Source organism: Sus scrofa, unplaced genomic scaffold (assembly GCF_000003025.6).
Source record: "Sus scrofa isolate TJ Tabasco breed Duroc unplaced genomic scaffold, Sscrofa11.1 Contig991, whole genome shotgun sequence".
Taxonomy (NCBI): Eukaryota; Metazoa; Chordata; class Mammalia; order Artiodactyla; family Suidae; genus Sus; species Sus scrofa.
This window is the reverse complement of record NW_018085367.1, coordinates 36,113-49,911: the sequence shown is the minus strand read 5'-3', so window position 1 is coordinate 49,911 and position 13,799 is coordinate 36,113. Positions and strand designations below refer to the sequence as shown.

Sequence of the window (13,799 nt, the reverse complement as noted above, 5' to 3'; positions counted from 1 at the left end):
TATGGTCTCCAAAGGAGACAGTTTGGGGGGTGGGAGGGAGGATGTGCTTGGGCTGTAGGATGGAAATCCTGTGAAAGTAGATTGTTATGATCATTATACAACTACAGATGTGATAAATTCATTTGAGTAATAAAAAAAAGAAAAAAAAAGGATCAGGCATTGCCGTAAGCTGCGGTGTAGGTCACAGATGTGGCTCGGATCTGGCGTTGCTGGGGCTCTGGTGTAGGCTGGCAGCTACAGCTCTGATTAGACCCCTAGCCTGGGAACCTCCACATGCCACTTGTGCGGCCCTGTAAGGAGAAAAGACAAAAAGAAAAAAGAAAAAACGGGGAAAAAAAAAAAAAACCTAAAACTAAATAATCCGGGAAGCCCCTTCTGGCAATGCAGGTTAAGGATCTGGCATCGACTGCCCCAACTGTGGCAGAGGTTGCAACTTTGGTGTGGGTTCAGCCACTGGCCTGGGAACTTCCATATGCCTCAGGTGCAGCCAAAAAAAAAGTCCAGGCTATTTTTCTGAAATTTCTCCAGAATAGCAAACCCACGGGATACAATCACGGAATAAGGGGCTACGAAAGCTACTGTGCAAGAATGGAATTAAAGGACATACATGTACATGACAATGTGTATACTTTTTTTTTCAAACAAAAATGAAAGTTTTTCATGTTTGAATTTCAACTATAAAATTAAACTACAACTTAAGAGAAACTTTTTTTTTTTTGGCTTTTTAGGGCTGCACCCAGGCATATGAAAGTTCCCAGGCTAGGGGTCCAATTGGAGCTGCAGCTGCCAGCCACAGCCACAGCCACAGCCACTGCAACGCAGGATCTGACCCACATCTGTGACCTACACCACAACTCACGGCAACACCAGATCCTGTACCAACCAAGTGAGGCCAGGGATCAAACCTGCATCCTTCTGGATAATAGCTGGGTTTGTTACCACTGAGCCACAATGGGAACTCTTACGAGAACTTTTTTTTAAAGACAAAGGAGAACTATAGAAAATAACTAAAAGGGAGAGGGAATACACATGTCTAAAGTCAAGATCCTTAGTCAAAGTGAATATTTTCAAGTATCCACAGGTTTAGAATTTCGATAAAAAGTTGCAATTGATTTTACTTTTGCTATTATCATTATTAAAAACTATATGTATAGAGGACATATACACAAAATTCATGTACACTATATATATATACACATATATACACACACACTACTCTAAAAGAAGTGATTTGAAAGGGGAAAAGTGTTTACCAAATACATTATCAAATATCAGTATGGGCTCTCCCAAAATCAATAAAAATTAGCATTTTTACAGCATGCAGACCCCTCTAAATTGATTGAAATAGTAATAGCTAATATTTATTTGAATGCTGACTGTATGCCAACCATGCAATATTTCACATATGGTTAATCTATTTAATCCTCATACTAACCCTTGAAGTACATATTATTACTACCCCCCATGACAGATGAGAATTCCGAAACACCAAAATCTTAAGTAATTTTCCCAAGTTTACACAGCTAATAACTGGAACCTTGGGACTGCAGTACAAAACATATGGCTCCATCTACTTCACACTATACTATGCCTCAAATGTAGAATACAAGGATCACTATCATACAAAAGCAGGTAGTTAAAACTGTTTTATGGCTCAGTGATGAGAAGTCATCAGAAGCAAACATGCAGCATGAGGCCGTCAATTTGTGCACATGTATTTTATTAAAGTAATTATTGATGCTGTGTACTTTTAATTCAAGGGAGCTCTTATAACTTATGTTCATAAGCCAACTCATGCAACTAGAGTTTAAATAATGACCTCTGAGACACAGACAGAATTAACTGTCCTAGACACTGAAGTATCTGGATAACTTATCCATGGCTTATCAAGCCAAAGGCACATTGTGACTGGATGAAAACATAAATCTTATGATCCTCAATTTACTGTTTTAGAGTTTTGGACATCTCTTTCACAGATAACTGTTTTGAACTTGGGTATCAAAGGTAACTATTAAAGGTAGCTTGTTTAAACACCTACTCAGAGCAATGTTATTTCAAAAAACAATATTAGTAACGGTAAGATTATCGTGTAGCGTTAACATGCTCTAATCTGAGTGTTGGGACTGCATATTTCTTAACAGCAATTTTTACTTGTCATATGTTTACTACCTAGAGAGAAAAATTCTGAACATACACTCTCTCATTTCCTTGTGCCATAGCTTTCTCTCACACTGAGAAACTTTTGCATCTACTACATTTCTCCTAGTAAAATATCAGGATAGTGTCTAATTCTCCAACTGTTTCACTTACAGGCTTTACCATTAATCTGATACGGTCTGAATGGTACAGAAAACCTTCCTTCATGATCTGGGTGTTTAGGCAACACTGGGAAATTTTGTTCAATTTGTTCACAATACTGAATTAATAGTTGCTTTTTAATGTTTCTCTAGGACCAAGACTTATTGGCAAGTTGATTTAAAGTCAGAACAAGTAGTAAGAATTTCTGACACGTTTCCTCCCCTTCCTCGAAGTCACATGTTCAAGAAGGAGGAGTCCTGTCGAGGAGCTATACTTCAACACACACATCAGAAAACACCGAACTCGCAGTGGCACTGCAGGAAAAAACAGGAGAAAGCTGCAGCCCTGGAGAGCAAATGCTTCACCAGGATCTGGTTTCCACAGAGTGGGCTCCACTCTGGATCAAGAAACAGAACATCAAGGAAATGCTCTCTGGATCACAGTAACGTTAATCTTTCATATCTCTCAGAAAATAGTGCGCCTGGGGTGGTAAACAACTTGTGAGACGTCAAAGAGAGAGACCTTGGACCTGTATGGCCGGGTTCTTCTGAGTTTCTTTCAAGATGCTTAGAACAAAAAAAACACTGTAAACCTCAACAGAGAAATTCTCCTTTTTATCTTTATTATGAGGGAAAGACTAATTTAGTCTCTCTTATACTGAGAGGAGGACATGAAGCCATGTCTTATTTGTGATTCCAGACATGTTCATCCAACATAAATAAAAGAGGGAAACAGATGAGATTAAATAGGAAATGTAATATTCTATTCAGGAAGACTGTGGACCTAGGAAAGATTCAGATATTTTTGTGCCAATTTTAAGTCTCATAATGTGGATGAAAAATCACTTGGAGATTTCCTATGTTGGGATTTTAATAGGCAGGAGAACATGTTCCCCTTCCTGAATTAATCTTTGGAGGCTACAAGGGTAATGGAAATAGTTAAGAAATTAACGGTGTGGCACTGGCTTTAATTTTTTTAATTTTTCGATTGTGTTTTCACATCATTTTAAACGAAGGTCTGTATTATTCAGACACTAGGCACAATTACACACACTGACCTGTCCGTCAAAATAAACAAGTATTAATTAGTTTTTCATCTCCCTGCTTGGACACTATAGAGCTCTAATGTTACATGACAGCTTGCAATACATTTCAGAGACTTATTTTTTTCTCTCTGTCCAGCTTGATCAATGGTAGAACCCAGGCTCAAATCATGATTCTCGGGAAGCTACCTATGAGGAAATCACCAAATGACTCTCTCAAAACAGCTATATTGACAGTATATTCAGTTAATCTTCTAAACGTGTCCACGTTTGAATTATTGCCATAGTTTGAAGGAACTTCTTCATGCTATTGAGGAAATACATTGAAATGCATAACAAACAAAAAAACACAGCTTTTTACACTATAGCTACAGTACAAAAGAAAGTGAGAGGCATCGGTGTGACATTTAGCTCTTATTTTTCAATCCTGTAAATAAAATCCAGTTATTTTTAATGGAAGATTTCTGTATGCTACTTTGGCTTCAGGTGTTAAAAAGTTATCCTTTTGTATTCAGAGATAGGAAACAATGAAGGTCTACTATTGATAATCTGCTCAATTGTTAAAAGTTTTGGCAGGTCCGATATGCCCATGCATATCTGTTTGTATCCCACTACTGAATCATGCTGGGCTTATTATTTATTTGAATAGAAAGTAATGTTTCAAGTTATTTTTCCCAACCTATAGAAATCCGCTATGTGTTACTACATAGATTAAACCACAATCTTTTTTTCTTTTCCATTCATCTGCCACCTACTATCATCCTATTCAGGTAACCGCAAAATAGCAGCCTAATTTTTCCATTGCAAAAAAAAATGTGCTTCCTGACAACTTAATGATTTTTCATTATTCATAGTGTGACAACTTTTCTTTTCACCAAAAATCATGCATATTCATGGATGTATTTATATATATATTTATATATATAATGCTTTAGGTTTTACAGACAGAGCAAAGAGAAATAAAACGCATGTCTGCCTTCTTAAAGCTTATAGACTACTATGTGGATGGGGGGCATATTAAACATTTTCCTACATGCTGCATGAGTATAATTTTTCCCTATAATAATTGCTATAATTAATAATTATTGAGACATCCTACATTCCAAGCATTGTTCTAAGCACTTTACATTTATTATTCATTTGATCTTCACCCCAACCCCAAGTGATTTTATTGTCCCCATTTTTACAGAGGAGAAAACTGAGCCCAGAAGTGTGATCTAACTTTTCTGGAGTCACACGGCTAAGTAACTTGCAGAAACATGAACAAACGCTCTCTGCTTACGCTGTCACACTCCATGCTATACTGGCCCTCTGTAAATCTCTCCATACATGATACTAGATGTCAGGCAAAAAAGAGATTATGAGTTCAGACAACCCCTCTTTAAGCAATAAACATTTAAGAGGTAGTTTAAAGTGTGAGTACAACTTAGATTCCACCTAGAAGTCATATCATATGATATCACTTTGTCTTTCTCTGTCTGACTTACTTCACTCAGTATGATAATATCTAGGTCTATCCATGTTGCTGCAAATGGCACTCTTTTATTCTTTTTATGGCTGCATAATATTCCACTGCATAAATGTAGCACATCTTCTTTATCCATGCCTCTGTCAGTGGACATTTAGGCTGTTTCCATGTCTTAGCTATTGTAAATAATGCGGCAGTGAACACTGGAGTGCATGTTTCATTTCAAATTATGGTCTTCTCTGGCTATGTGCCCAGGAGCAGAACTGCTGGATCATATATGGTAGTTCTCAACAAGAACCTACTGTAGAGCTCAGGGAAATCTACTCTACAGTTTGTAACTATATTTATATATACATATAATTCACTTTGCTATGTACCTGAAACTAATACAATATTTTATGTCAACTATACTCCAAAAATTTAAAAAAGAATGAAGAAAACAGGCAGAGTGAATATGAGCTTAGAAACGAATGAAAAGGGTTCCAAGGGCTTTAGCTAGAAATGAATTTGACATGTCAAACTGAGAGAAGGATAGTAGTCAATATGTGTAAAATGAGCCACAGGATGAAAATGAGGCCTCTATTCCTTAAAGGTAATGGAAAGTGACTGGCATGGATAACGAGATTTTGTATAATTGAAACAATGTAAAGGCACAAGATTGGATGTAAGGAATAAAGACTCTTGCCAGAATCTAGAAAAGCAGTGACAGGAGTTTGGATTAGAGTAGTGATAATAGAAGTTTTGTAGAGTGAGAATATAGTTTAAAATTTTGGGGGGGAGTTCCCGTCGTGGCGCAGTGGTTAACGAATCCGGCTAGGAACCATGAGGTTGCGGGTTTGGTCCCTGCCCTTGCTCAGTGGGTTAACGATCCGGCATTGCCGTGAGCTGTGGTGTAGGTCGCAGACGCGGCTCGGATCCGGCTCTGGCGTAGGCCTGTGGCTCTGGCGTAGGCCTGTGGCTACAGCTCCGATTCGACCCCTAGCCTGGGAACCTTCATATGCCGCAGGAGCGGCCCAAGAAATAGCAAAAAAAAAAAGACAAAAAAAAAATTTCTTTTTGCATTTAAATTTACCAGTTTTGGTGCTAAGTTAGGTATTAGGGATGAGAGAGACAAAAGCACCAAGGTTAAATGCCTGATCTCCAACATAACAACTAGAAGACCAAAGGTGCTAATCATTAAGATATGGAAAAATAGGAACACTCTTGTCCTCATTCTTTATAAGTAGCAAAATAATTATATTCCATAGGTGAATTCACTGACCAAGTAAAGAGCATATTCACTATATCAAGTCAACAAGAATGACAGAGAATCATAGAAACAGAACTATTCCAAAATCCAAATTTACATGTGAGAAAATTCAGACCCTGCTTTTAAGAGTGAACTCTCCAAGGTCACCTAGATAAATATATATGAAACTCATTACCATAAAAGAACCTACAACAAACACCAGATTATTTGGATGTTATTTTTACTTTTATTCATCATTTCTTAATCAGGAACACAAATTCTCTACCTTTGTTTAGTTCTATATTCCGTCAAATGACTTAGACAGTCTTTGATGACAAATTTCCCCTCCCTCCCCTTCCTTCTTTTCCTTTACCTCCTCCTGCTCATCCTCATACTCCAGGACCTCCTCCTACTGCTCTTCTCATTCTAGGATTTGGGCACTGAAGGACTATGGGCCAAAGAAACTCTACTTCTCTGCATGATTTCATTCTGCTGGGCTTCTCTGACCATTCCAAACTGGAGATGGCCCTGTCAGGAGTTGTCGCCACCTTCTACTTGATCACACTGGTCGGTAACACAGCCATCATTCTTGCGTCTCTCCTGGACTCCCACCTCCACACACCAATGTACTTCTTCCTCCGGAATTTATCTTTCCTAGACCTATGTTTCACAACCAGCATCGTCCCTCAGATGCTGGTTAACTTGTGGGGGCCTCATAAGACCATCAGCTATGGGGGCTGTGTCATTCAGCTCTATGTTTATATGTGGTTGGGCTCCATCGAGTGCCTTCTCCTAGCTGTTATGTCCTACGATCGTTTCACAGCTATTTGTAAGCCCCTCCATTATTTGGTAATCATGAACCCACATTTATGTCTCAAGATGATTATCATGGTCTGGAGCATTAGTTTGGCCAATTCTGTTGTACTGTGTACACTCACTCTGAATCTGCCTAGATGTGGAAACAACCTTCTGGATCATTTCTTGTGTGAGTTGCCAGCTATGCTCAAGATAGCTTGTATAGACACCACAGCAGTTGAATTGTCTGTTTTTGCTTTAGGCATTGCCATTGTCCTTACACCACTCATCCTTATTCTTATATCCTATGGCTACATTGCCAAAGCTGTGCTGAGAATGAAGTCAAGGGCAGGCCAGCGGAAAGCAATCAATACCTGTGGATCTCATCTCACTGTGGTGTCTATCTTCTACGGAGCTATTATCTACATGTACCTGCAACCAGGTAACAATGCCTCCAGAGGTCAGGGTAAGTTTCTCACCCTCTTTTACACCATCATCACACCAAGTCTCAACCCTCTCATTTACACTTTAAGGAATAAAGACATGAAGGAGGCACTGAAGAAGCTGATGACAGTTGACCACAAATTTACAAAATCAAAGAGGACCTGGAAGTCATAGAAAAAATTAGCAAGGATAAGGCAATGAAATATTTTCTAGTTGTCTTTCATTTTTAACTGAGGCAAGTAATCCCTAGACTATAGAGATCAATGAATATAATTCTTGTATGCAAACATTTTGTGGACACAAATAATATAATAACCACCCTACTGGGAGTTCCTTTCGCGGCTCAGAGGCAATGAATCCAACTAGTATCTATGAAGACAAGGGTTCAATCCCTGGCCTTGCTCAGGGAGTTAAGGATCCACCATTGCCATGAGCTGTACTATATGTCACAAACGCGGCTCAGATCCCACATTGCTGTGGCAGAGGCCGGTGGCTGCAGCTCTGATTTGACCCCTGGCCTGGAAATTTCCATATGCCACAGGTGCAATCCCCCTCCCAAAAAAAAAACCTACTTAGCTGTTTTATGCATATTTTTTGCATATCTTGTAGAAAAACAGGTCACAGAATTTTTTTATTTTTGCTTGTAATCTAGCACAAAGCAGCTGTAAACATAAACTTGAAGGCGTTTAATTTGTTTTAAGCCCCATAGAAACTGTTTGGGTATCTAGTTATGTATTTTCAATACTAATGCTTAGATCTTCAGAAATATAGACCTGATGAATAGTTTCACATACGATTTGTATATTAAATAATAATATGCTAATGATTTTGTATATTAAATCTCTTGTGATGCCATCTAAATATTTGTGTATGTGCTTTGTGCAGACAATGCAATTTATAAGGTAATAATTATCATAAGCACCACCTGAAACAATTTACTTTTTGTTCAGTGAAATTTGATAATCATCACGAGCAAAGGGTCTTTATTTTTTCTAAGTCTGTTTACATCTTTATCATGATAAAGGGGAGTGAGAAGAAACTCTGTGTTTAAAGACAACACAGTCTGATTCATCTCTTATTCATTTATAAAACATTTATTCCATGAGTGTCTTCTCTGAATGGAAAGAGAGTACGACCAGTTTTAGATTAGTTAGGCTTTGGGCATAGCTCTATTGAATCATGGAACATATGTTATTTTTGAAATATGCAGGTTTGTAAATTTTTATGTAGTGGAATTTCATAAAATGAATAAATATTTTCATTTCCACTTATCTTGATACAATACTTAACTTTTTTAGGAAAATGTGATGACTTTTGAATTAAACTTTGGATTTTTTGTGATCTGATACCTTTCTGATATATATAGTCTAGACACCTATTACTCTTGTATTTGGAAGGTTTGTTCTTAGGCTTGGCAAGAATCTATAACAAATAATGTTAGGAGATAAATTAAGTCATTTGCTAGCTTCAGTAATAACAGGTGCACCAAAATATAACAGTAATGGACTCTTAGGAGAACATTACATTTTACACCTATAAGTAATTGTTCTTTGATGTATCTCTAGATTTACTTTTTCTTTGGTTTAAGTCTCTCCTGCACTAGGGTTGCAAATTAAACCAACATTTTAAATACTTAATCTCCCTTTTATTTCTTTAAAGTAAATGTATATAGTCATACCACTATATTAAATTATATTATAATTATAATTAATTATATTAATAAATCCTTAAAATATATTAAACTTCTGTAAGTTAATCAGTACTTCCATAAGCTTGTCAGCCTTAGTTCCCACACTTAGGGAACAATATGTGACTTGAAAAAGTAAGTGATATAACTAATAATAATAATAATCAGTAAATAATAATAATAGTAAATTTAATTATCTTTAAAGAGAGGTTACTTTCCTGACCAAGGTCTCACACCAACATGCATGAGAATTTACCATTCATGCTCTATGAGACATTTTATACAAATTCACAGTAATCACAAAACATAAATCTAAAGCATTGACACAAAACATTTAAAAAGAGGAAACAGAAAAAAAGCATAGGAAACCACTAAGCCAAAATGGCAGGCAGAAACTCAAGGGAAAAGAAACAATAGAACCCAGTAAATGACAACTATGATTTCCTTTATTATGATCATTGGCTTTAAAATCCTTTACGGCCAAGCCTTACAACACAGTCTTCTATTTATTTGGATTATTATAATTGATTAATTAAAAGATGTTGTGTATCCCAAAGATTTTAATTGTTCATGTTTCATTGTCTGCATGACTTCCTGGTTATCTTTGCTAGTAGTTAATAATTATGCATTGCAAATATTTGCTTGAATTTTATATAAACCAATTTTAAATGAAAGAGCCATGTACACTAATCAATTTAAATAAAGAGCACCACTTCCTCATTTAAAAAAGAAACAATAGAGATATAAAGCAAGCAGAAAATACAAAATAAAATGGTAGTACAAAATCCTCATTTATCAATAATTGCTCTAAATATAAATGGATGGAATTCACCAATCAAAAGACACAGAGCATCCAGATAGATTAAAAAATAGGACCAACTATATGATGTCTCCAGGAAACTCACCTCAGCTCTAAAGACAAACAAGGGCTCAAAGTGAAGGGATAAAAGATGACAGTCCAAGCAAATGGTAGCCAAAAGAAAGCAGATATAGCCTTATTTATAGCATATAAAATAGACTTCAAGCCAAAAACAAGTTACAAGAGACAGAGATGGACATTATAGAATGATAAAGGGGACAACTCACAAGACATACTAGTTACCAGACTATATGAACCTAACATGGCAATACCAAAATATGTAAAGCAATTACTAGCAGATCTAAAGGAAGAAATTGACAGGACCACAATGATAGTAGGGGACATTAATATCCCACCTACAGCCATGGATAGATCATCCAGACAGAAAGTCAGCAGGGAAACAACAGCCTTAAATGAAACATTAAACCTGTTGGATTTGATTTATACAGAACATTTGATCCAAATATAGCATATATTACATTCTTTTCAGAAGTACATGGTACACTCAAGAATACACCATATGCTGGGACACAAATCTCAATAAATTTAAGAAAACTGAAATCATAGCAAGCATTTATTGTGATCACAATGGTATGAAACTGGAAATCAACTACAAAAAGAAAGCTGAAAATATAAATATGTGGAGACTGAAAACATGCTACTAAACAATAATTGGGTCAATGAAGAAATCAAATGGGAAATCAAAAATATCTGAAGACAATGAAAATGAAAATATGGCATGTCAAAAAAAGCATTGAGAGGGAAGTTTATAGCAATACAGGCCTACCTCAAGAAATAAGAAAAACCTCAAACAAAAAGGACAATCTTTTCAAAAAAGTGTTAGTACTCAGCCGTAAAAAAGAATGAAACAATGTCATTTGCAGCAACATGGATGGACCTAGAGATAAACATATTAATCGAAGTCAGTCAGATAAAAAAAGATAAGTACCATATGATATCACTTATACTTGGAATCTAAAACATGATACAAATGAACTTAGTTATAAAACAGAAACAGATCCCCCAGGCATAGAAAATAAACATGTGGCTCCCAGAGTGGAAAGGGGGTGGGAGAGGGATAAATTATGAGTTGGGAATTAGCAGATACAAACTATTCTATATAAAATATATAAACAAGGTCCTACTGTACAGTGCAGAGAACTATATTCAATATCCGAAGAATATGAAAAAGAATATATATTTATGAATCAGTTTACACACCATAAATTAACACAATATTGTAAATCAACTATACCTCAGTATTTTTTTTAATTTAAAAAGTAAATAAATGGTGTTGGGAAAACTGAACAGCCATATGCAAAGGAATAAAACTAGATCACTGTCTTTTTTTTTTATTATTGCTCCTGCAGCATATGAAAGTTCCCAGGCCAGAGATCAAACTTACACCATAGCAGTGACCTGAGTCATATACTCACAACACCAAATCCTTAACCTGCTGCACCACCAGGTAACTACTAGACCATTATCTTACACCACACAACAAAATCAACTCAAAATGTCTTGAAGACTTCAGTGGAACACCAGAAACTATAAAACTCCTAGAAGAAAACATAAGAGGCATGCTCTTTGACATTCATCTTAGCAATATTTTTCTGGATATGTAATCTCGGGCAAGGAAAACAAAAGCAAAAATAAGTAAATAAGGGAGTTCCCATCATGGCTCAGCAGAAATGAATCTGACCAGCATCCATGAGGATGCAAGTTTGATCCCTAGCCTCACTCAGTGGGTTAAGAATCTGTCATTACCATGAGCTGTGGTGTAGGTCACAGATATGCCTCAGATCCAGTGTTGCTGTGGCTGTGTCATAGGCCAATGGTTACAGCTCCGATTCGACCCCTAGTCTGGGAACCTCCATATGCTGTGGGTGCAGCCTTAAAAAGACAAAAATAAATAAATAAATAAGCAAATAGGAGTACATCAAACCAAAAAGCTTTTGCACAGTAAAGAAACCATCAACAAAACTAAAAGACAACCTACCAAATGGAAGATTTTTGCAAATCATATATATTCGCAAAATATATAAAGAACTCATACAACTTAACAACAACAAAAAAACCTGATTTTTTAAATGGTCAGAGTATCTGAATAGACATTTCTCCAAAGAAGACATACAAATGGCCAAAAGGTGCATGAAAAGATGTTTCACATCACTAATTATTAGGGAAATGCAAATAAAAAACCACACTGAGATATCAGCTCGTACCTATTAGAATGGCCATTATCTTAACATACTAAATGAAGTCAGTCAGAAGGAGAGAGACAAACACCATATGATACTACTTATATGTGGAATCTAAAATATGACACAAATCAACCGATCTATGAAACAAAAACAGACTCACAGATTTTTTTTAAAAATCTGTAGTTGCCAAGGGGGGAGAGGGGTGAGGAGGGAAGGATTAAGGGTTTGGGATTAGCTCAGGCAACTATTATAAATAGGATAAACAACAAGGTCCTACTATATAGCACAGGGAACTATATTCAATATGCTGTGATAAAACTTGAAAGAAAAGAATATGAAAAAGAATATACGCATGTATAACTGAGTCACTTTGCTGTATAGCAGAAACTAACACAACAATACACTCTTGGTAAGAATGTAAATTAATGCAGCTGCCATGGAAAACAGTATGACGATTCCTCAAAAAGTTGAGAATATTCAGCAGAACTAACACAACATTGTAAATCAGCTATACTTCAATAAAATTTTTAAAGACGGGGAGTTCACATTGTGGCTCAGTGGATTAAGAACCCAACTAACATCCATGAGGATGCGAGTTTGATCCCTGGCCTTGCTCAGTGGGTGAAGGACCCGCTGTTGTTGTGAACTGTGGTGTAGGTCTCAGACGGGGCTCAGATCCTGCATGGCTCTGGTAAAGGTCAGCAGCTGCAGCTCCAATTCAATCCCTAGCCTGGGAACTTCCATACACCACAGGTGCACTGCCCCAAAAAAAGAAAGAAAATTTGAAGTGAAAAAAAGTTGGAATTCCCTTGTGGCCTGGCAGTTAAGGATTCAGAATTGTCACTGCTGCAGCTTGGGTTCGATCCCTACCCTGGAAACGTCCATGTGACACAAGTGTAGCCAAAAAAAAAAATTTGAGAACAGAAATAGTATATGATCCAGCTATTCTACTTCAAAGTATTTACCTAAGAATAGTGAAACACTAAATCAAAAGATACATGCACACCTCTGTTCATCACAGCATTATTTACAACAGCCAAAACACAAGAACAACTTAATTAAGCATCTATCAATGGATGAATGGATAAAGAATATGTGGTATATATGTGACAGACTACTCAGCCATAAAAAAAGATGAAATCTTGCCGTTTGTGACAACCCGGAAGGTGTTATACTAAGTAAAATAAGCCAAACAGAGAAAGACAAATACTATATGATTTCACTTGTATGTGGAATATAAAAAACAAGTAAAAATAAACGAAGAAGCCAAATCAAACAAAACAAACACACAGATACAGAGAACAGAGAAGTGGCTACCAGAGGGGAAAGGTAGAGGACAGCAAAATGGGTAAAGGTCAACTGTATGATGGATGGAAACTAAATTTTTGGTGGTAAGCAGACTGTAGGGTATACAAAGTCAAAATATAATGTACATATGAAACATATAATATTATAAACCAACATCACCAAAATGTAAAATTTTAAATAAACCAAAAAATTAATTAATTTAAGATCAATTTTGTGGGTTTTTCTTAACATACCATAAGACAGCCATACGATAATAATTGTTGAAACTAGATGACGGATCCATCACATTGTATTGGTCACTCTATTTTTGTACATGTTATAAAGTGTCTATAATAAAAAGTTTTAAAGGGTGTTAAGGATCTTTTTTTAGGAGTTCCTGCTATGGCACAGTGCGTTAAGGATCCAGTGTTATTGCAGCTGCAGCTCAGATTCGATCCCTGGCCCAGGAACTTCCACATGCTGTGGA

General features: G+C 36.5%; 1 protein-coding gene across 1 annotated transcript; it reads left to right on the top strand.

Moving 5' to 3' along the window:
- Positions 1-5,778: 5,778 nt before the first annotated feature.
- Positions 5,779-7,603, top strand: LOC110259200 (olfactory receptor 2W1-like). The gene has a single exon (XM_021082522.1). It carries the CDS (start codon positions 6,487-6,489, stop codon positions 7,447-7,449), a length of 963 nt encoding a protein of 320 aa, XP_020938181.1. The 5' UTR covers positions 5,779-6,486; the 3' UTR covers positions 7,450-7,603.
- Positions 7,604-13,799: the final 6,196 nt, after the last annotated feature.

Bases quoted from the DNA above. Each gene is read 5' to 3' on its own strand.
- LOC110259200 (XM_021082522.1), top strand. From the start codon at position 6,487: ATGGGCCAAAGAAACTCTACTTCTCTGCATGATTTCATTCTGCTGGGC.